Source organism: Maniola hyperantus, chromosome 14 (assembly GCF_902806685.2).
Source record: "Maniola hyperantus chromosome 14, iAphHyp1.2, whole genome shotgun sequence".
In the NCBI taxonomy this organism is placed as follows: domain Eukaryota; kingdom Metazoa; phylum Arthropoda; class Insecta; order Lepidoptera; family Nymphalidae; genus Maniola; species Maniola hyperantus.
This window is the reverse complement of record NC_048549.1, coordinates 1,861,352-1,888,509: the sequence shown is the minus strand read 5'-3', so window position 1 is coordinate 1,888,509 and position 27,158 is coordinate 1,861,352. Positions and strand designations below refer to the sequence as shown.

At 38.0% G+C, this 27,158-nt stretch overlaps 1 protein-coding gene across 1 annotated transcript; it reads right to left on the bottom strand.

Moving 5' to 3' along the window:
* Window positions 1–171: 171 nt before the first annotated feature.
* LOC117988493 (uncharacterized) lies at window positions 172–26,785 on the bottom strand. Its single transcript, XM_069503147.1, has 18 exons — window positions 26,581–26,785; window positions 20,607–20,831; window positions 19,694–19,938; window positions 19,065–19,195; window positions 16,342–16,508; window positions 14,627–14,851; window positions 13,544–13,686; window positions 12,452–12,630; window positions 8,451–8,538; window positions 8,120–8,261; window positions 6,290–6,514; window positions 5,119–5,450; window positions 4,449–4,582; window positions 2,452–2,618; window positions 1,798–1,942; window positions 1,396–1,475; window positions 1,153–1,292; window positions 172–363 (listed from the first exon to the last, which is right to left on the bottom strand). The coding sequence occupies exons 1-18, from the start codon at window positions 26,711–26,713 to the stop codon at window positions 175–177; spliced, it is 3,090 nt and encodes a 1,029-aa protein (XP_069359248.1). The 5' UTR covers window positions 26,714–26,785; the 3' UTR covers window positions 172–174.
* Window positions 26,786–27,158: the final 373 nt, after the last annotated feature.

The following is a 27,158-nucleotide window of genomic DNA, read 5'->3' as shown; positions in this document are numbered from 1 at the left end:
GTCAGGAATCGAACCCGGCACCTTTAACACCGGGGCTTTTAATACCACAGCGCTCACCACTGCGCCAGGGAGATCGTCGAAATATTTCATTACGGAACCCTAATAAACCCTGTTTCATGAAGAAGAAAATGTACCAAGGATGCATAAATTGAAAGAAATATAATTAATTACCTTTCAAAGAGCATACACTCTCACATAGTCGACTTGCAAAGCGCTCATGTCGTCGTACCAAGTAGGCATCCACTGTTCCTTCGCCTGCCAGAATTTGAGCATCGCGTCCGTGGCATTGTTGGTCCAGGGTTTGCTGGGGCTATCCGGGAACTCGTGGGCACCCCCCACTGAGAGACCCAGGGAAATGTAGAACTGGAAATTCAAATATCTTGGTTTAAGACATGTTTTTACCCGACTAGGCAAAAGGATTTTACATAATACTAGCTTACGCTCGCGACTTTGTTGCGTGGACTAGACAAATTTCAAACCCCTATTTCACCCCCTTAGGGGTTGAATTTTCAAAAATCCGTTTTTGCAGTTGCCTACGTCATAATAGCTATCTGCATGCCAAATTTCAGCCCGATCCGTCCAGTAGTTTGAGTTCTTCTGATGTTGTCAGTAGCTGTAGCAGCAGAAGAGAAAAAAAAATAGCAAGAGGTTTTGGATGAAAAAAATTATCATTAACGTGCAGAGTATACTCAAATAAATAATATCATGAATATATTGACTGACGAGCACTCACGTTGCGAAACAAGCTCTAAATGTTAAATCTGCTGTACAGCAAGTCTATACACGATCAAGCATGCACGACGCAGGACGATTCTGACGTACGTCCGCACTCCGCGCTATTCACTGTCCATCAAAGAGAATAATATTATAATCACTACGTCTTTCTATCTGCAGTCTGCACGTCGTACGACGTTGGCGGTGGTGGGGGCGCTCGCTGGATGCAAAATTGGTCGTGCACATCCAGCAAACAACTAATAATTATTAACGACGTACGTCTAGCCTATTCACGGTCTTTTTGCATCGTGCATGGCCTTGGCGGGACGTACAGCAAGATGGATGGTGTATAAATCGCTTAAGAGAATAAAATAAAGCAACTTATATGGCCCTTACATCGCTTATGGGTCTCTAATGCGTCTAAGTGTAAATACCTACCATTTGGTCAAAAGGTGCCATGGGAGTGCCTTGAAGCCACCTTGTAGCGGCTTGCACGTCATTCTTCTTGCCATCCTCAGCGAAACCTCCATGGCTAATTTCTCCATAGTTTTCTCCATCGACATAAAGAGATATGCCATCTGTACAAATAAATAAAATTGAAGCGTCTCTGTTTGTATTTTGTAATGACAAAATAACAGCTTTTTACTAAATGCATAAGGGAAAGGATAAGGGTATAATAACCTGGTTTCCATATTAAAGTGTAGTTATGAAAAACTTTGCTCCAGTGGTCCAAACCAATCTTCTCTTTTATATACTGCGTCCTGAAAATTAAGAAAAAGAAAATAATATAAATAAAATTACTGCCAACAATATAACTAGAGGAAACAAAAATCTGCTAAGTACCTAATCATACTAGTGCGAAAGTGTGTTTGTTTGTTGGTTTGTCCTTCAATCACGCCGCAATGGTGCAACAACGGCTCGACGTGATTTTTCGCATGGGTAATAGGTATAGTTAAAGACCTGGAGAGTGACATAGACTACTTTTTATCCCGGAAAATCAAAGGATTCCCACGGGATTTTTAAAAAACCTAATTCCGCGCGAACGTAGTCGCGGGCATCAGCTAGTAACTGTAAATTAGTTACCTAAAAGGTGGTGCATCATTTAATATAGGTCCACCGTACAAGTGCTTGGAATCCTCCACGTTGCCCTTGACCAAGGCCACCCGTAGAAGTCCAGAGGCGTAGTTTTGCTCTCCGTAGATATTGTCTTGGGGTTCCAGTTGTAGTTCTGTAAAGAAAAATTCAAAAAAAATATCATTTGATTTGGGGTTACAGCTTGCCAATTACCTAATGAATAGTTATTTTCAGTATTTGTAATTTAAATACAGTATAAATGGTACATAATATACCGAAATTTCATATTCCTAACTACTTAGTTTAGTTTTTGAAATAGGGGGTCTATTTTATTAACAAAAATGTTCTAAAACTGAAATTTTGACGGCTCTCCATTTCTACATTTTTAAGATAAAAAAGCATAGAGTTATAAAAAAGAATAAAAAACCTATTCGTACCATAAGTCAATCATTCGGACAACATAAAAACATGATAAAAACATATTTGTACTCACTCATTGAGCTGTAGACAATGATATCCCAGAAGCTAGGGTAAAAAAATCCGGCTCCTTATTCATGTATTGAGTAGAGGAAGTACGAATATAGACACCTATTCTCATCTATTTTTCTCAATTTTTTTCTTAGCTCACGTAAGAGGACCTATTCCTGACGGACGTATGATTACCTGGTACAAGCCAGTTCCCTAAAGGCATCCGAGCACCGATTTCGATCCTGCCATATTTGAAACTGAAACTCTTCTTCGTGCTCAACTTGGCGGTGATGATGGGCGGAAGGATGTCGTCCACAAACGCGTCTCGATAACATTCTCTGGTCCCAATCATGCCTGTACAACTGGAAGGGAAAGATGATCAGTGGCTGAGATCTTCTTTGACTTTGCAAATAACAAAAAAAATACTTTTTGTCGTAGCTACAAATAAACTAAGATTTTTATTTGTAGCGAATTTTGATAAATGATACCTACGTCATTTGATTTGTCTTGTTTCCTTTATTTTTATACTTCGCTTACTTATTTTTACTGCCCGCGACTTCGTCCGCGTGGAATTAGGTTTTTTAAAAATCCCGAGGGAACTCTTTGATTTTCCGGGATAAAAAGTTATGCTTAAGTATGTCACTCTCCAGGGCTTTATCTATACCCATGCAAAAAATCACGTCAATCAGTTGCACCGTTGCGACATGATTGAAGGACAAACCAACAAACCAACAATACAGCAAACAAACACACTTTCGCATTTATAATAAGGGTACTGATTTATTTTTAGGGTTCCGTACCTCAAAAGAAAAAAAACGAACCCTTTTAGGATCACTTTGTTGTCTGTCCGTCTGTCCGTCGTATCAGTCAAGAAAACCTATAGGGTACTTCCCGTTAACCCAGAATCATGAAATTTGGTAGGTACTCGTAGGTAGTTTTTATAGCACAAGTAAAGGAATAAATCCGAAAACCGTGAATTCGTGGTTACGTCACGAAAGAAATATTAAAATAGGTACGTGTTTCAATTTTCGAAGTAAGATAACAGCTATCTATATCAAGTGGGGTATTATAATATGAAAGGACTTTACCTGTACATTGTAAAACAGATTTTTATTTATTTTTATGCATAATAGTTTTTGATTTATCGTGCAAAATGTCGAAAAAAATACCCGAGTACGAAACCCTCGCGAGTTTGACTCGCACTTGGCTGGTTTTTTACTATCGAGAAGCCCCTGGGCTTTTGTGGCTGGAGCAGCCGTTTACCCTGTGGTCGTATCAGCCCTGCACGAAAAATCGCGGTTTATTTTATTCTATTGAAAAGTAATCAATCGAAGTGTTGGCGATTCCTTGTCGATAAAAATTCATAGGCAAGGTGATGACCTAATAATAACTCCGTTCAATTTTTTACGTCAGAAATAATCACTGTGTGTAGTGTGTGATTTAAACAGGTACATGGGATTCCCTAAGCTTGAAATCGAAGATTTTTTTCTAGTTATGTCTATTAAAACTCCTCACGAACTTTGCGGTAAAAAAATATTTACATTGTTGGATATCCTCAATAATACGTGATAAAATTTTACTGTATTTTTTCCTTTATCGGTTCCAACGCATCATCGTTCTAATGTACAACTTCGCACAATATTGACAGTTAATATATTATTATTTCTAACATCGAATCACTACATAGTTAGAGTAAAATGGACTTAAACGCACTTGTTTGAAGGTTCGATATTGTCCATACGTTAGAGTCAGCGCCCCAAGTCGAGAACAGTAAAACAAAATTCCATACCTACTATATTGAATTATAAAACAACCATTTTAGATCAATTTTACTCTATTATAGCCATACCCACAATCTACATCCATCAGTAGGGCGATTGTCTAAAACCTGCATCAATCATTATTACAATCTCAATTGTTCTGATTGGCTGAATTTGTGCAATTCTTGTTGCAACAATGCATTGTGGCCAATAGTGAGCGAGCATTAACCAATCAGAGATGATTGCGATCGTGATATTGTAGCTGTCAAACAACCGCGGTAGGGCCACAGGTGCAAAAACATTGGGCTGATGAGGGACATAACCTAAAATGTTATAGGTTATAGAAATTATGCGTGCTGTATTTTGAAATACAGTTGCTCGTACAAAACTTATTTCGAAAAATTGGAATATCCGAAAAAGTAAAAGACCTACCTTTGAGTTAGATCTAAAGAATTATGTATAAATTCATCTCCGAATTTCGACTCCAGGGTAATAGGGCTGATGACCAGTTTACCATCGTTCACTCGTACATTCTTGCCAAACAGGTACACGTTGAATGGGTATTCCTAAAAGGCAAATAGAATAATTATTATCTATAAATATTATATCTATACTTAGACTTTATTTTTTCTAGTTGTAGGTAGGTACCTACCTACTTTTAACCGACTTCCAAAAAAAGGAGGTGGTTCTCAATTCGGCCCGTTAATTTTAAAATGTACCTACTTACGTACAGCGATTTTTTCGACATTTCTGGACCGTATTGCAACACTTTTTCTTATCAACAGTAAAAGTTTCCTTCGTGGTCCCATAAACCAACCAACGCCTTAAACCTTATGTTGCAGGGTTAGCTTAGTAAAAAAACATATATTAAATACGGAACCCTAAAAACCGACTCCCAAAATGTATGAAGTCGGGCGAGCATAATAAAAGAAACTAGAAATCTAAGCGTGAAGCTCGCCCGACTTCAACAAACATGCTCCTGTAGAAACAAAAATTATTTTTTAATTTATAGTGGTTTTGGAACTCGGTTATATTAATATACTTATATTTATTTAGATTTAGATGTCCTGTGTGTATTAAATACACTGTATTAGGTACTTACTGGAGGACCAGGAAACTTGGTTTCAGGCGTCCATACACTGCCCTTTTTGATGCCTGCATTGAAATTGTCTTCAAACAAAAGTTGGCCACTGCACACAAACCCAGGTACTGAAGTTTTGGACGCTGATAGTTCACATGGATAAATGTTACTTTCTTGGATTGGAGTTACTGGTTTTGCAGCTTCAGTTGGTGCTGGTGCACTTGGGGTGATCCCTGGGAGCCCACAAATCGGGGTGTTCCCGGGTGATGATGTTTCAGGAATCGGGGCAGCTGATGATGCTTCTATGACACTACCGTCAGGCCCAAGTGGATTGCCTTCTTCATCGACGTATCCTAGAAATATTAGTACAGTAAGACAAGACTGACCATACGTTTGCAACGTATACTCCTAAACCTGTTAGAGATCGCTTCAAAGCGATAATCTACTTGTGTTGTTTATTGTTTACTTTTATGTATTTCTTCTTATCATCGTCATCATCATCATCATCATCATCATCATCATCATCATCATCATCATCATCATCATCATCATCATCATCATCATCATCATCATCATCACCATCATCACCATCATCATCATCATCATCATCATCATCATCATCATCATCATCATCAACCGATAGACGTCCACTGCTGGACATAGGTCTCTTGTAGGGACTTCCACAAGCCACGGCCTTGCGCCGCCTGAATCCAGCGACTCCCTGCGACTCGTCTGACGTTCAGCTTCGCAACCCGTTGAGCTATGTCGGTTACTATAGTTTTCCTACGGATCTCCTCATTTCTGATTAGATCACGATTTCTTTTTATAATGGTGTACAATAAAGCATATTACTTATATTTCCTTTCATTTCAATAAGAATAGAATAGAATAGAATGTTTTTTATTCATGTAAACTTTTTAAAAGTGCTTATGAATAGTCAGGTAGTTTTAATTTACCACTGGTTCGGAATGCCGTTCCTACCGAGAAGAACCAGCAAGAAACTCGGCGGTTGCTCTTTTTAATTTTTCAATTTACAATGTTATTATACCGTACTATACAAGCCGTTGCAGCCCCGTGCATTGCTGGTTAAGCTAAACAAAGCATAAGCTAAACAAATTTTGATGTTAGAGCAATTTAACTATGCATGTAACGGTTTTGTGCCAGACGCAATAATATATTTCTAGGAATTTACCTGTAACAGTCCATTCCCCATTATCCTCTCGATACCCAAGACCATGTCGGATAACATAAGTCCAGAAATAAATTTTATCGCCAATAACCAAACGCGCGTCACGGTCTCTGAAGTACCATCGGCCGTCTTTGGGCTTGGTGATGTCTCGCGACCACTGGCCCGCTTCCAGGCCCTCCATCTCCTCGTTCAGCTTGCCGTGGAAGGCGAATAGGCTGTATCCATCATCTGTAATAATAAGTGTGCAAAATATTTTACCGTTAAACTATCGTGAGTGATTTTCATTAAGTATATACCTATTTCATCACATTGTAAAAATGGCCACCGACAGAAGCCGATGGAAACAGATAAGCCATTCGAGGGCAGTTTGCCAGGACCACGATCTTCAGCAATGAAGGAACGACCGGAGAGAGAGAGAGAGATATACCTATAATATCTGTCAACGGCTGTACTTACGTATTTAGTCGACGTTAGCCCGACTAGTTTCGAACCCATCCCCGCGCGTGCGCGAACTGACTCCCTTGAAAAAGGACCCCGGATGGGTTCGAAATTAGTCGGGCTAACGTCGATGCGTGAGTACAGCCGTTGACAGATATTATGTGCAAAATATTGTAATAACATACAACACAACAAAACACCTAAGTAATTTGTACCTTAACATATTATTTTACATACCTTAGTTTAGTGAACTTACAGCCGTACTCAGAGTCGCTAATCGTTACTTAAGATTGAGTTAAAACGAGACAAATTTGTGTGAGAGATGTAGCTCTGTTTCGTTTTAACTAAACTTAAGCGACTCTGAGTACGGCTGTTAAGTCTAGTAAACAGAGCGTCAATTTCCAGTTACATTGTTTATTGTTAATGCGAATCAGGTACCCACGATACAGGACTACCTAGTGTGGGTGCCATTAGAAAATGTTAAAATTTGACAAAACTGTTTTGTTAAACAAATATTTTTTCATATTTTTCATTTTCATTGTACCTATTCATCATCATATTAACATCAGGTGGGTCGCCTGCTCGTTTGCTCGCTATATCTATTAAAAAAAATAAAAAAAATAAAATCATTATCATCACGATGATCAACCCATCGCCGTGCCGGCTCACTACAGAGCACGAGTCTCTTGTCAGAATGAGAAGGCGGCGGAAGGAAGTGCTGATTCGCAGACTCCCACCTATTACGGAATGGATATTACATATGGAGCTAGTTAGGTAAGTGTAACCATAAGAGCCTCAATAGCTCAACCGGTAAAGGAGTGGACTGAAAACCGAAAGGTCGACGGTTCAAACCCCGCCCGTTGCACTATTGTCGTACCTACTCCTAGCACAAGCCTGACGCTTAGTTGGAGAGTAAAGGGGAATATTAGTCATTTAACATCGCTAATATTCTTTTTAAAAAAAAGAAAAAAAAAGATAACAGCTATTGAAACTTCCGAACTACAAAAACTAAGCAGGGTGCAGTATTCACAAAGAAATCAAAATAGTTTTTTCATCTCACTTGAACGGAAAAAATGGGGCGATGATAGCCTAGTGGTTAGGCCTTCTATTCTTGGGGTCGGAGGTTCGCACCCCTAAATTTTTGGAGTTACGTGCGTTTTAATATATTAAATATCGCTTGCTTTATCGGTGAGGAAACCTGCATGTCTGAGATTTCTCCATAATGGTTCGAAAAGGTTTGTGAAGTCTGCCAATCCGCACTTGGCCAGCGTGGTGGACAATGGCCAAACCCTTTATTTTAAGAAGATACCCATCCTCACCAGTAACCCGGCGATGCGTTAATCATGATCATGAAGTAATAAGTGGTTTGTGTTATAGATTAAATTAAATTCAAACCTGGAATGGAAACTCTTAATCCTTTGGGATAAATAGCTTCTAACTTGGCTTTTGGCACGTCATAACACTGCACTGTTACAGATAACCCTAACAAAAACAATAAAAACTTAATATTTGACGTCATAATAACACACTTTACCCACTACCACATAAGTAAACTATTTCGGTGCTCAAAGTGAAATATTATGATCGTGGTACTTAATTAATTATATCATAGGTCTGACGTTTCCCATTCGATATAAAGTACTAACAATTTGCGGTCTCTTCGCGGTTTTATGTACACATAAGAGCCCGCCGACTAAAATAATCCATCCATAATACGAGTATATACTTCCATATTAACGCTGCGCTGGTCACGCACGATCAAGTTTACTGTCAAGTTTGCAGCGGACTTGAAGCGACGCGCGGCGTCATGTAAACTACATAAATACATCCATAAATTTTTTTTGTCGTAAGTACTGACGCCAGTAGGTACTTTACTACCATTAGGTACATCTCTCTCATAGGCTAGAGCCTATGATATATATTCCGAACCAGTGGTAAATTAAACTACCTGACGATTCAAAAGCACTTATAAAAGTTTACATGAATAAAAATATATTCTATTCTATTCTATTGTCCGACCGACAGACCGACCGACCGACCGACCGACCGACCGACTGACTGATGACTGTCAAATCAAATCAACGCGCAGCTCAAACTACTGGACGGATCGGGCTGAAAGGCATGCAGATAGCTATTACGACGTAGGTGTCTGCTAAGAAAGGATTTTTGAAAATGCAACCTCTTGAAATTGTGTAGTCTCTTTGAAATTTGTGTAGTCCACGCCGACGAAGTCGCGGGGATAAGCTAGTTACTAAATACTTTTATAATTTAAATTAATGTCAAAGTTAATTGTCATATAAATTATTTATGTCAATGAATACAACTCATAAACATTCTATCGCACTGTCTCGAGTTATCGGACCAATAGCGCTATTGAATAGATATGTACCGTACCCACGGGACAGGAAACCATTATCGTACCGTTAGGGGCTAGATCCCGTTAGAGGACGAAACTGCCCGTATGATGTGTGATTCTTTGCGAAAGTTATTACTATTGTTTACTTAATTAAGTCAGTTAGGATTGCTATTGCAACATTTTATAAGTACGCACTAGGTAGTAAGCTTTCCAATTTATTATTAGTAACGGTTTAGTTTTAAGTACTTTTTGTGGACCAAATGTACCTGAAGTCCCACGCCCTACTCCTAACCTTCTTGTACAATTTGTATATAAACCTTACCTTTTAAGTTGTAAATATATTCTCCCGGCTATACTCACCGAGTTACGAACACGCTACTTATTTCATTTCTACCTCGTAACCTCCTCTAAAGATAAACCGTCGTCTTTAAAAGTACCTCAGAAACCGGGCTAGTATTCTTTGCCTTTTATATAACATTTAGTTTTTAATTTGAATTAAATATATTGTCTAAATATAAGTATATCGTAGTAATTAGTATTATAATGTGGCTAATTCCGTTGTACACAATCTGTAAACTAAACTAAAATGGCATGTCTGTATCTATTGCTATCCCTTTCATAACGTTGCTTGCGAAAAAAGGATAGTACTAGATTTAGACCTGTTAATTTAGTTTAGTTTAGAGATTGTGTACAAGAGAATCGGCCCCAAATGGCACTGATTCTGAGCACAACCTAATTTTAGAGTAGGTATTCGCATGCTCTTCTTACTAATGTAATATGAAAAGGACAGACACAGTTTGACAGTTCTAAATTTAATTTTTAGATGGTAAAACCCGTGATTTTAGCGCGCAGTCGCGAACCTACTGTTTAAATTTCTATTGTGCACTAAAATTTAGAGTCTTTAAATCTGAAAGTTATGTTCCGTTCCTTTTTAGCATTATTAAAAAGAAAAGGATGCAGATACTCTAAATTTAGTTTAGAGAGAGACTAGAGAATCACGATTATTGGGGCTGATTCTCTTGTACACAATCTCTAAACTAAACTAAATTGACAGGCCTAAATCTAGTGCTATCCTTTTCCGCAAGCAACGCTATGAAAGGGATAGCAATCGATTTAGACGTGCCTTTTTAGTTTAGTTTAGAGATTGTGTACAATGGAATTAGCCACATTGTCTAAGTATAATCGATCGCTCGTATAAAATTTTTCATAAATTATGGCAGACAAAAAAAATGGTTAAAAATACTTTATGAGTGAAGTACCTATGTCTCTTGTACTATTAGCTGTTATCGCAATGTTCTGAGAAATAAGTACCTAACATTTTGAAGATCGGATCGAATTAATAACATAATTATCATTATGTTCAGACATAGATCGATTATAATAAATAATAACAGCATTCCGAGTAGGTATTTAATAGCAAGCGTGAGGAAAATTTAATGGGATTTCATTTTTTAGATGCCTTTAAATATCTACTACCGGCCAAGTGCGAGTCGTGCGAGTCACCGAGGGTTCCGTACTGCAGTCGTATTTTTTTTGGACAGTTTGCAGGATAAATCAAAAACTATAATGCATAAAAATAAATAAAAATCTGTTTTAGAATTTACAGCTAAAGCCCATTATATTATGATACCCACTTGGTATAGTTATCTTACATTGAAAGTTGAAAATACTAATCATTTGTTCATGAACACATTTTTTTGTATTGATGTAACCACAAATTCACGGTTTTCGGATTTTCCCCTTACGTGTGCTATAAGACCTACCTTACCTACCTATCTACCAAATTTCATGATTCTAGGTCAACGGGAAGTAAGTACTTACCTACCCTATAGGTTTCTTGACAGACAGACAAACAATAAAGTGATCCTACGAGTATATAAGGGTTCTGTTTTTTCTTTTCAGGTACAGAACCCTAAAACACCAGCCAACACTGAGCACGGGTCTCCTCTCAGAATGAGAAGGGTTTAGGGCATCGTCCACCACGCTGGCCTAGTGCGGATTGGCAGACTTCACACACCATTGAGAACTGTCTGTTTCTGTAAAATGTTGTCTGGTCGGAGGCTTCGGTCGTGGCTAGTTACAAACTAAAGGGTTATGGGTTTGATAAAATCTGCCATACCTACTCCTTCCACTTTAGCCCGCTTCCATCTTACATTGCATCATCACTTACCACCAGGTGAGATTGCAGTCAAGGGCTAGCTTGTATCTGAATAAAAAAAACTGTCAAGCAAGCAGGTTTCCTCACCATGTTCTTCTTCACCGTTGAAGCAAGTAATATTTAATTTCTTAAAACGCGCATAACTATACGAAAGGTTACGTGCCCGGGATCGAACCCCAGACCTTTCGAATAGAAGACCGACTCATCATATCGCTCTATATTCCGAAAAAAAACTAGGTATTATTTTATTTTTTAATACTGAACACTTAAATAAGTATTAAATGCAACTAATATCAAGTGATATTAAATTGTTTGCAGTCAAGGCCACTGACACAAAGATCGACTGATTATTATTTGACCTTCTAAGGTCAACATAGAGATGATTGGAGCTGTATTTGTATAAAAATTTTTCAATATAGATATCTCAGTTCAGTTGACCGCAGGCCACGACAAAACCGGTTGTGTATTGGGCAAGCAATTTGAACAAAATTGTTTGCATACAATTAGATACACACATAGCGATGGCGTGAGTTCCTCGTATGGAATTAACGGCGGTCTGTCCATCACTCGCTGCATACAAACGTAGTTTGGTTTACTAATCATTATCATCATCATCAACCGATAGACATAAGTTTCTTGTAAGGACTTCCACACGTCACGGTCTTGCGCCGCCTGAATCCAGCGGCTCCCTGCGACTCGTCTGATGTCGTCCGTCCACCTAGTGGCAGGTCTTCCAACGCTGCGTCTTCCGATGCAAGGTCGCCATTCCAGCACCTTGGGACCCCAGTCTATCGGTTTTACGAACTATGTGCCCTGCCCATTGCCACTTCAGCTTCGCAATCCGTTGAGCTATGTCGGTTACTCTAGTTCTCCTCATTTCTGATTTGATCACGTAGAGAAACTCCAAGCACAGCTCTCTCCATAGCCCGCTGAGTGACTCTGAGCTTTCTTATGAGTCCCATAGTTAGCCACCATGTCTCAGATCCATATGTCATCACTGGCAACACGCACTGTTCGAAGACTTTGGTCTTCAAGCACTAAGGAATTTTTGACAAGAAGATATCTCGAAGCTTCCTGAACGGTGCCCAACGGTTTACTTTACACGGTAGTTTAAACGCAAAAATTGTTATCAAATCATCAATCAAACAGTGATTATTTTTTTATTACTAAGAGTCTTTATTTCCAAAATCTACACCCAAGACTAAAGAATTACAAAGCGTAAACGTTAACGGAGTCCACGATCAGGTCTGGCGAGGTCCAGGTCCGGAACCAGGAGTCCTGCTGCTGGTAGAACCTGTACACTGCCTTGCTGGCGCCGTTGGTCCACGGCTTGTCAGGGTTGTCTGCGAAGTCGTTGATGCCACCCGCGCGCACGCCGAGCGAGATGTAGAACTGAGGGAGAAGAAACAAGAGAAACTTAGCGATACTCCATATCAATCAGCCTGTTTGCGTCCACTGCTGGACATAGGCCTTCCCAAGAGCACGCCACCACACACGATCCTCCGCCATACTCCATATATCCAAATCTATTCAGGCATCATTTTTGCGTCATCATTCCTCACACGTATGGCTAGGGTCTGGAATACTCTTCCTAGATCAAGTGTTTCCTGCCAATTATAATCCGGGTATCTTTAAAACAAGAGTGAATAGGCACCTTCTAGGCAAACGCGTCCCATCTTAGGCCACATCATCACTTCCCATCAGGTGTGATCGTGGTCAAGCGTGCGCCTATAACGAATAAAAAAAGGCATTTACCACCCTACCGGCAAAGCCGCCGCCAAGCGATTTAGCGTTCCGGTAAGATGTGTAGAAACCAAAGGGGCATGGGTTAAATGAAAACTGCCATACCCCTTCCAGGTTAGCCCGCTTTCATCTTAGACTGCATCATCACTTACCACCAGGTGAGATTGCAGTCAAGGGCTAACTTGTATCTGAATAAAAAAATTTAAAAATGTATGTTTGTTACCCTTTCACGCAAAACTACTGGACGGATTTCGCTGAAATTGGAATGTAGATAGATAATACCCTGGATTAACACAGACTACTTTTTATCCCGGAAAATCAAAGAGTTCCCGGGGATACGGGAAACCAAAATCCACGCGGATAAAGCCGCGGGCATCAGCTAATGTCTTGGGCTTTGGCTACGGCACGACGCGGCGACCAATCTTCATAGAGATTAGCCAAATGCGCGGGAGAACTAGCTTATACTCGCGACTTCGTCCGCGTGGACTACACAAATTTCACCCCCTTAGGGATTGAATTTTCAAAAATCCTTTCTTAGCGGATGCCAACAGTTTAAGCTCACCATTTGGTCAAGTGGAGCCATGATGGACCCCTTCAGCCACATAGAAGCGTGTGGTACGGCGTGCTGTTTGGCTGTATAGTAGAAACCTTCTCCGGGGTTCACGTCCCCATAGTGGACCCCGTCTACGAAGAGCTGGATACCGTCTGCAAACAAATCAATTGGGTATTTGACTCCAATTTTTTTATTAAGTACTTTATTATAAACTAGAATAAAAATAATGACGTAAACTGAAAAACTAATTAAATCGATTAAATAACAAAAAAAGTTATAAATATTTAAATATTTCTGATTACACAGAGATAGCGATATAGCATTTGACGTCACACCTTACTATAAATGCCATATAGTAGCTTCGTGCGGTTTCATACAAATTTTCGTTTTGCGAGAAAGGGATAGAAGACCCTCACACTCCAAAATTAAAATGCCTGTAACTTTGTAAATCTTTGTTGGATTTTCTTATTTTTTTCAGCTTACGTCATTATTTTTATCCTAGTAAAGTATAAAGTAATAATATTACTATAAAGTACTATAAAGTAATAATATTTATCAAATTCAAAAGTAGGAAAATACCCAATCATACAATTTATTGAGTTCATTGAACAAGTCTAGTTGTGTGAACTCCAGAACTCATCTAGAACTTTTTCATCATCATCATCATCATTAACCAATAGACGTCCACTGCTGGACATAGGGCTCTTGTAGGGACTTCCACACGCCACGGTCTTGCGCCGCCTGGATCCAGCGGCTTCCAGCGCCTCGTCTGATGTCGTCCATCAACCTAGTGGAGAGTCTTCCAACGCTGCGTCTTCCGGTGTGAGGTCGCCATTCCAGCACCTTGGGACCCCAACGTCTATCGATTGTACGAACTGTGTGCCCTGCCCATTGCCACTTCAGCTTCGCAACCCGTTGAGCTATGTCGGTTACTCTAGTTCTCCTACGGATCTCCTCATTCCTGATTTGATCACGTAAAGAAACTCCAAGCAATAGCTCTCTCCATCGCCCGCTGAGAGACTCTGAACTTTCTTATGAGGAGGAGAACTTTTTTACTTGACGCTAATTAATGTAAGACTGTCAAATGCTTACTTGGTTTCCAAATCATACTGTAGTTATGGAAGTCCTTGTTCCAGTTATCAATGCCGAGGTGTTCTTTCAGGAGGAAGGTTCTGTAAGGTTCGGCATCCGTGAGGACTGGTCCACCGTACAGCCTCTTGCCGAAGGGCGGGTTTCCTCTGGCAAAAGCGACTCGGATGAGGCCTGACTCGTAACGTTGTTTGCCGTAGACGTTGTCGCGAGGCTCGAGGTTGATTTCTGGAATTGAATAGAACTTAAGCTCTCTGCTTTGTAATCCTCATTGCTGAGGGTCGTGACCTCATAATAGTTGGGTTCTTGTGACAGTGACAGTATTTTGTGGAGATACGATGAGAGTTCGTTTCGCCTTACGTACCCAAGTAGTATAACAGCTAATACCTGTTATTTATACTTACTTAAATGCCAAAAAAGCTGTGATAGCCTAGTGGTTAGAACGTCCGCCTTCTAATCGGAGGTCGAGAGTAGTTTTTTTTTTTTTTTTTTCAGATAGGTACAGGTTAGCCCTTGACTGCAATCTCACCTGGTGGTAAGTGACGATGCAGTCTAAGATGGTAGCGGGCTAACCTGGAACGGGTATGGCAGTTTTTAATAAGCCCATGCCCCTTTGGTTTCTACACGGCATCGTACCGGAACGCTAAATCGCTTGGCGGTACGGCTTTGCCGGTATGGGAGTTGTAAGTTATGTGCGTTTTAAAGTAATTAAATATCACTTGCATTAACGGTGAAGGGAAACATCGTGAGGAAACCTGCATGCCTGAGAGTTCTCCATAATGTTCTCAAAAGTGTGTGAAGTCTACCAATCCGCACATGGACAGTGTGGTAGACTATGGCCAAACACCTTCTCACTCTGAGAGGAGACCCGTGCTCTGTAGTGAGCCGGCGATGGGCTGATTATCATGATGATGATGATACCTAAATGCGAAAGTGTGTTTGTTTGCTTCAATGACGCCGAAATTAGAGTTAACCATCCAACCCGCAGTAGACCTAGGAACTTTATTACTTTTTAGGGTTCCGTACCTCGAAAGGAAAAAAGAAACCCTTATAGGATCACTTCGTTGTTTGTCTGTCTGTCCATCTGTCGTGTCTGTCAAGAAAACTTATAGGGTACTTCTCGTTGACCTAGAAGCATGAAATTTGGCAGGTGGGTAGGTCTTATAGCACAAGAAAAGGAATAAATCCGAAAACCATGAATTTGTGGTTACATCACAAAAAAATTTGTTCATGAACAAATAATTAGTATTTTCAACTTTCAAAGTAAAATTACTACCTATACCAAGTGGGGTATCATATAAAAGGGCTTTACCTTTGAATTCTATAACAGATTTTTATCAGGGGGCACGGCAGTGCTCCCGCCAAGACGAGCCAAATTTATTTTTACGCGTAATAGTAATAAAAATAAATCAAAATTTATCGTGCAAAATGTCGAAAAAATACGTGTAGTACGGATCCCTCGGTGCTGCGGTTTTAACTCAATCTTAAGTTTGAGCAAAGTCGAAGTGCGCTCTATACCTAGATCTCAGCCTGAGTTTACCTGGTATAAGCCAGTTCCCAGCAGGCAGTTCTATAGAGCGCACTCTCGACTTAGCTTAGACTTCAGACAGAGTTAAAACAAGACAGAGCTATATCTCTCACATAAATCTGTCTCGTTTTAACTAAATCTTAAGTCTGAGCAAAGTCAAAGTGCGCTCTATATATCTCAGCCTGAATACCTGGTATAAGCCAGTTCCCAGCAGGCAGCTTGGCTCTCACGTCGATCCTGCCGTACTTGAAGCTGAAGCGATTGCGCGTAGTGATCTTGCCACTGGTGACTGGCGGCAGGATGTTGGCGCCAGACGCCTGCAAGCAGCACTCCTCTGTGCCCACCTGGCCTGTGCACCTGGAACACCAAGAGCGAAAAATGGTTAAATCACGAAGTAATGATAGTGTATTAAATTTTATTTGCATCGATTCTTTTTAATGGTTGTTCAGTACATTTAATTACCAGTTTTAATTAAATTATTTTCTCTTTTATTTGTTTTTTTAATATTTTCCACAACAGTAGGTATTGAAAAACGTCGTGTAATACACAGGTGTGTAGGGCATTAAAAACCCTCGTCTTCGGCTCGGGCTTGTTAATAACAGCCCGCTTGCAATAACCTGCATTCCCCTTGTATCACAATGTACTTTTTCTTATTACATTGGGAAGAAAAAGATGTGAATACCTACTCTAAAATGAAGTTACGATCAGAATCAGTACCAATGTGGCTAATTGTGTTGAATACAATCTCTAAACTAAGCTAAATGGACGTCTAAATCTAGTGCTATCATTTTCCACAGTGAGCATTATGAAAGGGATAGCAATACATTTATATCTGCTAGTTCAGTATAGAGATTGTGTACAATAGAATTAGCCACATTTGCCAACTTAAAAATTAAACTACGCGGCCAAAAGTGATGAACATCGATCTATAGAAGGAGACAGCAGATTTGTAGAGCACTGTCTCGGTCGTTGAAACCGACAAAGCGTCATATGGGTATGAGTGACAGAGACAACGCTCTATAAAGATGAAAATGTCATTCTAAAGGCCGATGTTCATCACTTTCGGCCGCGTACTGTACCTATACTTAACCTTGATTTTGTGTTTAGGGTTCCGTACCTCAAAAGGAAAAACGGAACCCTTATAGGATCACTTTGTTGTCTGTCTGTCTGTCAAGAAACCTACAGGGTACTTCCCGTTGACCTAGAATCATGAAATTTGGCAGGTATCTTATAGACATTTGGGGAAAAATCTGAAAACCGTGAATTTAGGGTTAGATATCACAAAAAAATTAAATTGTGGTCATGAACTAATAATTAGTATTTTCAACTTTCGAAGTGAGTGACTATATCAAGTCGGGTATCATATGAAAGGTCACATTCTAAACTGTACATTCTAAAATAGATTTTTATTTATTTTTATGCATCATAGTTTTTGAATTATCGTGCAAAATGTCGAAAAAATACGACTATAGTACGGAACCCTCATTGCGCGAGCCTGACACGCACTTGGCCGGTTTTTTTTATTTAAACCTATTCCAGAACTCGCAATAAATTAAGGAAATTACCAAATCAGCCATAGACTAATATAATACTTTATGAAATCAACAAATATTTTAAGAAACCTGCTTTTAAGTACTTAATTAAAATAAATTGTATTTTAGTTTTTGCTATTTTATAGTGTTTTTTTTACAAAGTCATCACAGGTGTTAAATATTCTTGAGGTCATTATCCAAATCGTTGAGGTCTGACGACGATGAATAAAACTGACAACCAGTTTCTTTATTAAAAGTTTTAAAAATACTAGCTTATGCTCGCGACTTCGTCCGCGTGGACTACCCAAATTTCAAACCCCTATTTCACCCCTTTAGAGGTTGAATTTTCCAAAATTATTTCTTAGTGGATGTCTGCGTGACTAATAATAGCTATGCGAAAATTCAGCCCGATCCGTTCTGTAGTTTGATCTGTTCGTTGATAGATCAGTCAGTCAGTCAGTCAGCTTTTCCTTTTATACAGGGTGTAACCAGAACGCTAGCAAAAACCTAGCGTTATTGTTATACTACCTAAACACAACCCAATACCAATAACTATTTGCCACATTTACAAAAAATAGGATTTATTAAAGTATTTTTTCGCGTTTTTTTGTGATATCATATCAGTAATCAACAGTAGGTACCTACTATCACCTGTCTTCGTTTCTGCTAGCGTTCTTGTTACACCCTGTATAGATTTAAATTTATTTATATTTTCATATTATTATATTATTGTAAAGCTTGTTTAAATTATCAAACGTACTGTTATAAATTTATATTTAATATCTATTTAAGTAATCTGTAAAAAATTGTAATCCTATTTGGCCTTATTTTCAGTCTGTTATTATGTAAAATTATATTGTATATATCGCTGTTGATTGCAAAAAACAAATAAAAAAATAAATAAAATAAAATAAACAAAATCGGGAGCATCAACTATCACTATTCACTACCCATATTAGGTATACCTAAATGCAAGTGTGTTTGTTTGTTAGTTTATTGGTTTGTTGATTTATCCTTCAATCACGTTGATTTATCCTTCAAGCAACGGATCGACGTGATTTTTGCATAGGTTTGTAGAATGACATCGACTACTTTTTATCCTGGAAAATTAAAGAGTTTCCACGACATTTTTAAAATCATTTCTTGTGTGAGTCCGACTCGCTATAGTTTGACAGATTTTTTACATAATGTAAAATCTCTACATATAAAAATGAATCGCAAAATGTGTTGCTGATCGCAAATCTCGAGATAAGCTGAACCGATTTCGCTAATTGTTTTTTCATAATATTCCTTGAAGTACGGGGATGGTTCTTACGGAGAGAAAAATTTAAAAAAAAATCCTGAAAATCGCCGGGGCAGCTAGTATGTAATAAATACTTACGAACTGGTCAAGTCCCATTCGCCGTCTAAGTAGGCATCACCAAATCGCGTCTCTGTTAGCACAGGTTTGATCTTCAGCTCTCCGTTATCCAGCGTCACTGTGTCCTTTACATACGCGTTGAACGGGTAGTCCTAGAATACAAGTAAAATATAATAATTAAGTAGTATTCATAAAACAAATTGAGGGCTGAAACTCGTGTTTGCTTAAAACTTGGGTGTCCTACAGCGTTACCAGACGTCCCGATTTTTCAAGTCAAAATCAAATGTCCCGCGCGGGACAGGCTCAGTCCCGCTTTTCGGGGATAACTCGACCGTGCGTGCAGCGTGCTGACGAAACGTGAGCGGGTGGCATAGACAAGCCCGACAAGAAAAAATCTGTAAGATGTCTTATTGTCTTTAAGATATCTTTAGGAGTACTATTTTCTTGTTGGGAAGTGTGGACTGGCCGCCCGCCCCCGGAGCGTACCTAATGAAGATAAGCGCGCGATTTTTGGTATCTTTTGTCACGTAAACGTCATTTGAATTCAAATAAAAAGATAATTTAAAAACTTCTGATTATATCGCACTGCTATAGGCTTTAAATTAAGCTAACGAAGTCGCGGGAAAAAGCTAGTAAATAATAAAACGTACCGGCCCTCGAGGAAGCATAACCTCAGCGTCCCACTGGTTCAATTTATCCAAATTTGGTTTGTTGAAGTCCTCAGTGAAGATGAGGGCGCCTTGGCACACGGATTTGAGACCTTGGACCGCTGTCTGTGACTTCTGGCAGACTGGTGGGGGATTGTAGGGGGTGGGGTCCGGACCTGGAGCAGGTGTTGGTTCAGGATCTGGTAGATTTTCTGAGTCTACTGGTGTTCCATCTTCGTTGACAAACCCTGCAAAAAAAATCGTATTGTAAGAATCGTGGTTAAAGAATTTATTATCAAAATAAATTAGATATACAAATTTCACTTAATAAGAAATTATAGTAACTGCCGCACTCAGAGTCGCTTAATCGTAACTTAAGTTTAGTTAAAACGAGACAGGGCTAAATCTCTCACATAAACCTGTCTCGTTTTAACTTAATCTTAAGTAACGATTAGCGACTCTGAGTGCGGCTGTAACAAACTTAAGCTAATTTTATCTTTCGGCACCGCGGTGGTAAGCAACAACACGATGGTAAAATAGCGAGTAGGTAGTCTAATGCCCAATAATATAAGTCTGGCAATACGGTAATGTTATCTATAAACATTAGCGTGCCTTAAGGTTGCCTGGTAGAGATCGCTAATTAGCGATAAGGCCGCCTTTTGTATCTTCCTTCTGCCTGTGTTTTTTTATTCTTTAATGTAATCCTTCTTGTGGTTGTGCAAATAAAGTGTATTTATTATTATTATTATTATACACCTTTACTTCCCAGAATTAACCATTTAATATGCATTGCAATCGAGTCTTCTCTCAGAATAAGTTCGATGATCAACTGCTTATCCTGCCCATGTATTTATAGACAGCGAATCGGCCAAAAGCAGCTCCAAGGGAGAAATAAGTAAGTAGTTAAGTTCCTTACCAGTAACAGTCCATTCTCCATTGTCCTGTCTATATCCCAGGCCATTTTTGATGACATAAGTCCAGAAGTATATTTTGTCACCGAGTTTTAGTTGGACGTTCCTGTCTCTGAAGGTCCAAACTCCGTTCTTGGGCTTGGTAATGTCTCGAGCCCATTGCCCCGCCTCCAGACCTTCCATCTCCTGGTTGAGGTTACCGTGGAAGGCCATGAGTGAGAAGCCATCATCTGTGAAATGAGAAAAAGATCGTTGAGTAGGTATTACAGAAATCTTAATATTAATATAATCGGGGAACATACATAAAAAAAAGATTCCGACGAATTGAGAACCTCCTCCTTTTTTTGAAGTCGGTTAAAAAGGAAAAGGTGATTGATTGACTGACTGACTGACTGACTGACTGACTGATTTATCAACGCACAGCTCAAATTACTGGACGGATCGGGCTGAAATTTGGCATGCAGATAGCTATTGTAGGCATCCGCTAAGAAAGGATTTTTAAAAATTCAACCCCTAAGGGGGTGAAAAAGGGGTTTGAAATTTGTGTAGTTCACGCGGACGAAGTCGCAGCATAAGCTAGTTTGTAATGTTAATGCTGAAGCTTGTAATACAACAAGCGGAGTATGGGACGGCAGCCCGCTGGACTGATAGAGAAAAGTGAGTGGAGGACGGTGTGTGGTGGCGCACTCTCGGGAAGGCCTACGTCTAACAAAGAACGCAAACAGGCTGATTGATTGAGAGATTTGAGTAGAATTATAAGCGCATCTAAGCAATTGGGTATTTGACTACAACAAAAATAAATTATTGTACGGTTTATTTTACTTAATAATTACTGATTAGGTACTACTGGATTTTACGTATTTTGAAAGACCCTCTATTTATAGAGGGTCTTTCAAAATACGTAAAATCCACGTCCTTTGTTAGTTTTAAGTGTAATAACCATTTTAAATTATCGATTAAACTAAAAAAGTACGTCATTATGATGTGACGTCACGTGTCGGTATTTCATGGAATCTCGCATACTAAGCGCGCGTTTTGATGATTGATAAAAAATTACTGATTTGACTAGTCAAATACCGGATTTCGGAATTTCAATTGCCCGTGTAAGCGTGCCTTTAGCCGTTGTTGTTAAGGGGGCTCAGGCCGGTGCTTTCTTCATACAAACGTAGGAGGGTAATTACTACATTACTTGATACTGTACGCTCAAAACTAAGTATTATGTCGATTAATGTCGTCATTACATCTCGACTCTAGTATCATAAGGTCGGATGTGGATTTTTGCTACTTTTCAGGAGAGCCAAAACAAAAATGCTAGGGAAATCGGGTCATAATTTCTAAACTACTAGAGATACAATTTCAGTTGTTTTTGTAATATTTAACACTTAACTGTACCTATCATTAACCATTACTAGAAATACTTTATCATTAATAAATAAAATATAAACTCATAATTTCTTCAAAATGGACGATATGCGACTTTATGCTGGTAATATTCGTAACTGTGCTAAAAAATTGTGTGCATAAGTTGTAAACCGACTTTATGGCTGCAATTTTTACTATTATAAATTTGAAATAAAAGTCGGATCTATTACTTAATATTTCATAATACGTCTTAACTGATTATACATAAGTAATATTCGGACAAAAGATCACAGTAGTTATCTCACAAAAATCATTTAGGAGTTTTGTAAGATAGCAACAATGTACCTATCTGATTTTTCTGAAACTGATTAGTTAGATCTGAAACATAATAATTGCATTCGCCCGATAGTCTGACCATTGCATCCGTGTAAACCTTGTGACTTCTGAATGAATGAAAATAACATTTACAAATTCACAAATAAAGCCCATTAATTAAAAACAACGGCCAAAAATTGGAAAAAAAAATTACAAAGTAATTAGAAACCTACAGTGGGCCAAACATTTTTTGTGGAATTGCATACATGACAGTTACATCAATATAGAAATCTAAAACATGCCAACATAGCCTGATTTTCCTTATAATGATTAGGTACGTAAAATAAGAATGGAGGTCAGCAGGTACCTACTGCAAAAGTTGGTTATATTTTACAGTGGATAATGGTTTCTCATTATGTCGTATATTGGGCGAAAGCGGGGAAGAATTTTAAGTTTATATGTACCTATAACATACTAATGAAATACAAAAAAGTCTTCTTTAAAGTAGTTTTTATAAAATAATAACACCCAGCATTATTGCGTTAGTTGTAGCCAGGTAATATATTCCGAAATCTGAAAATCCCCGCCGTTCTTTTTTTTTTGATATAACAAACGGTCCTGATATATCACCTTTGTAAAGGGATGTGGTCTTTAAAAATATGTTGTAGTGCCAAATCAAACTTATCAAAAAGTTTTGTTTCCTTCGCATGTTCTTGTAAACTGTGACCAATCGCTTAGTTTAGTAATCTGCATTGTTTTCAGCTGTTCCCTTTTTTTTCATTTGTGCATGGATTACATCTTACTCCACGTAGGTACATGTAGCATTTTAGCATAAAGCTTGTGATTTATCACCTTTTAGTGTGGTAATCCTTATAATAATCATAAGTAAGCCATAACGATTATCATGCTCCGAATATGACCGACACAATTATCAGACCACAAAGTCAATTCTTCAACAATTTCGAGAATACTTTGTTTCTTCTCTAGTAGATTAATGAAATAAGACAAGATACTGTTTTATTCCTTCCGCTTATGTTGTTGTCCTTATGTTTTCAGACCACATTAAAGTAGCAACACTGCTGGTAGCATCATGAATCGTTTTTAAGGTGCAGAAACTACGCAGGTATAAGGATTTACTGTTAGTCAAATCCGGCATTGCCACTTTTGTAATAAAAAAAATACTTTCTGCTTTCTTGAAAATTCCATTGCTTCTGTTTCGACTGTTCTTTTCAACAGATACTTTTTTAAACTGTTTCTTTCGTGTTTAAGTTAAGTTTTTTTATTTTTTTACTTTCACTTTTATTAGTTGTTTAATTAATAAATTAATTTATACTACATTTATATTTAAATTAACATAATCTAAAGCTTCCTATAATTAGGTATGTTTCGTTAGAATCACTATCATCACATATTGTAGGTGCCTTATAATTTCTGCTCTCGATTAATATCAAATTCGGTCGATTATAAGACGGGTAAAGAAGAAAAAAATTGATTAGGTACTCTAATTTTTTAAGGCTACCTTAAAAACTAGGGCAATAAATTTTTGAACTGATGATTTGAACTATGATTCATAAAAAACACAATAAATGCACGGTTTTTTGCTTAGTGGGGTATTATTATAATACATGTTTAGATTTCCATGGTGTGATTTCCTATTTCCTTTTGGTCCTAAAAGATTTTCTAGTCTACATTTTCAAAATGTCTTCAGCTTTATTCTGGCTCTTTACTTTTTTCCCGCAGTTTAGTCCAAAATTTTGGTGAAATAGGATGGATCTCTTACCTATTAATCACATCAACTTTAATGTAGTCACAAACAAAAAGCTTTATTTCAACTTACTTCCATGAATTTTATTGCAAAATTATTTATATTACGAGGCAAAAAGTCTTAAATGATTCACAGTCCAAATATTAATACAAAAAATTTGAAGCATAACATCTGTTGTGATTTTACCTAACAAAATTATTACATATTTTAGAAGCAGAAGTGCGTAACTGCAGTACCAGCTAGTATTACAAATAAACTTATTTCGTAGCATAATGGTCGAACTCAAAATACATCTATCATTTTTCTCCATTGCTTTGGTGCATACATACGCAAGTCAAAAAATATAATTATGGTTCTCCAAATTTTTAGAATGTGTTCAGATACGACATTATGCATGTATTTATCTTTGCAACGAAAAGAGATAGAAATACTGGTGTCAGCTTGGCAGAAAGAGCCCGAAATGCTCAGTACCTTTATGTAAAAAAGTGAGTTTGGTCGGAAGTACACATCCGACCTTATGATACTAGAGTCGAGACATAGGTTTATTGATATATGAAACATTGAAAAAAAAATCATTTTAAAATTACGAGCCTCAAAAGATTCCTATTTTAACACTAAATTTATGACAACTTTAAGCGTAAATAAATAAGATTACGGGGCATGAAAATTCTAAAGAAATTTAACATTAGACATAGTTTATTTATTCATTACTTGAAATAACTATACTTTGCAAACATAAACTTAGTAGTTTTTTCTCAAAAATACTTTTCCTAAACCCTTGATTTCGGCGAAAATAATCGTGCCTCTCACCTTTCTCATACAATGCCAAGTGAAAAGCAAACAGGTTCGGTCGGGCGTACTGCGTCACCTTAAGACAGGTTATCGACATTAGCTTAATCCAATCCAAAGTACATCGAACTATAATCATTATTAAGTTAAACTACTGCTATACCTGGCCATTTACTTATTATAGTAATTATAATAAATCAAACTGGTTTTTTATATCACGAATAATGATTTATTTATGTATAATCTTGTATAGTTCAGTGGCATCTCTCTCACATTGACTTGGTATTTTGCCCCGCCTCGTGTCATTAATTTCTTATTATTTGTCATTAGTTATAATGACTATAGGTTAATTATTATTTTTATCATCAGCGTAGATCGACGAGGCGGCGCGAGCCATCGTTTTTACTGATATTATAGATCTTGCATCCCGGGGGTGAACAATTAACAGCCTACTTTTCTTTTAAATTTCTTGGAACAATCTTTTCATAAAACCTTTATTAATTCTTCTTTTCAAAAGCCATTATTTTTGTTTCTACATTAATATGGAAGTTGGGGGAGCGTCACTTATGCGTATAAATAGGATTAAAAACTCATTACTGCCCGCTAAAAGTTTCTTATAGAAAACACCACCTTTGGGTGCAGTTAAAGGCGAACCAAGTCGTCCTTTTCGAATAGCTGGGATAGAAATATACTTAGGTACTGTTAGGTATTTTGCAATTTCAAACCTCAGAGCTTCCTGATTAAATCTCGTATGTCAGAGAACTCGAGATTATCCTGATTGGATCGTGGAATATTCTACAGTCTAGGTAGGTATAACTGATACGGCTGTTAGCTGATAGCTAGCAAGCTATTAATTTACTATTATTATTAATTAACTTCGCAGCGGGATTACGTATGACACGAGATCGTAGGCAAGGTCCAGACTTCAGACAGTCAAAATAATATGTCCTATAAAACCGCAGTATCGCTATACCTATTTTATTAAATTACTAAACATACCCAGCGTTGTAAAAATTTTATATTCATTGCTGTGAAAATAACCTTTGTAGGTTTCGAAAATCCTTTCGTCTTCAATAAAACTAACTACCCACATGCGAAATAACTTTCCAAACCCAGCGATTTCAGTAACGTTGATAATCCGTTCAGGTTTTCTTTTTATTACCCGATCTGGCATCGCTCAGGTAGATTTTTTAAATTCCTTAGTAGGAATGTTGAAACTTTTAGTTAGATAGATAGGGATATGTAGATTTTCTCTACTAAGTAAGTAGGTTGTTATAAAGAAAATCTACAAAAGGTACCTACCTATTATTTTAAGCTAGAATATTTTATATTCAGAATAGTTTGAACTGCTTAATATGTATATGACAGACAGTTTCTTCTATAGATAGATACTAGCTGATGCCCGCGACTTCGTCCGCGTGGATATATGTAGGTTCTTAAAAATCCCGTGGAAACTTTGATTTTTCCGGGTCCATTTCTTTCAGCCAAATCGGTCCAATTATTGTGGTGTGAAGGGGTAACAAACATCCAAACTTTCACATTAATAATACATAGGTATACCTAAATATATTATATTAATGGATTGCTTCTCATTTTTATGTACCTATCATAATATAGTGTGATATAACATCCCATACAGCCCAAAACAAATTATGAAACTTTTCCTACAAAGACAATAACAATATTTAAAATAGGTAGTTTAACCTTGAAGTGAGATAAAAATACCTTAATGATACAGAAAAACATACCTTTGACGGTGACTCGCAATCCTTTGGGATAGATCGCTTCAAGCTTGGCCGGTGGGACCGTGTATGCAGCACTAGCCTTTATCAGGCATAGACTACATAATGTAGCGAGTATAAAAAGTATTTTTTCCAACATCACGTCCGTCTTCCACGAACGCTTGTCACAGACTGCTGAACTGAGGTTATATAAATATCAGATGAAGACTCCAAGCTCTAAGTTAGAGGTCTCGAGACGTGTTTATCAACTCCCGCGAGTCTGGAAAATGTAGATCTAAGTAAATCATAGAATCGGCAGTTGAATTTTTTAAATTTGGATTGATTGTCAAAAATATTTAAAGCAAATGAACGGTTAATTATTTATTTATAACGTTATCTTTGGTTTTAGAGTTTACGTACTTATGGAACTAGATGATGCCCGCGAATTTGTCCGCGTGGTTTTTTAAAATCCGGTGGGAACTCTTTAATTTTTCGGGATGAAAATAGCCCTGGGATGTGAGCTAACTCTGTACCAAATTTTATCAAAATTGGTTAAACTGTTGGGCCGCGAAAAGCTAGCAGACAGACAAACTTTCGCATTTATA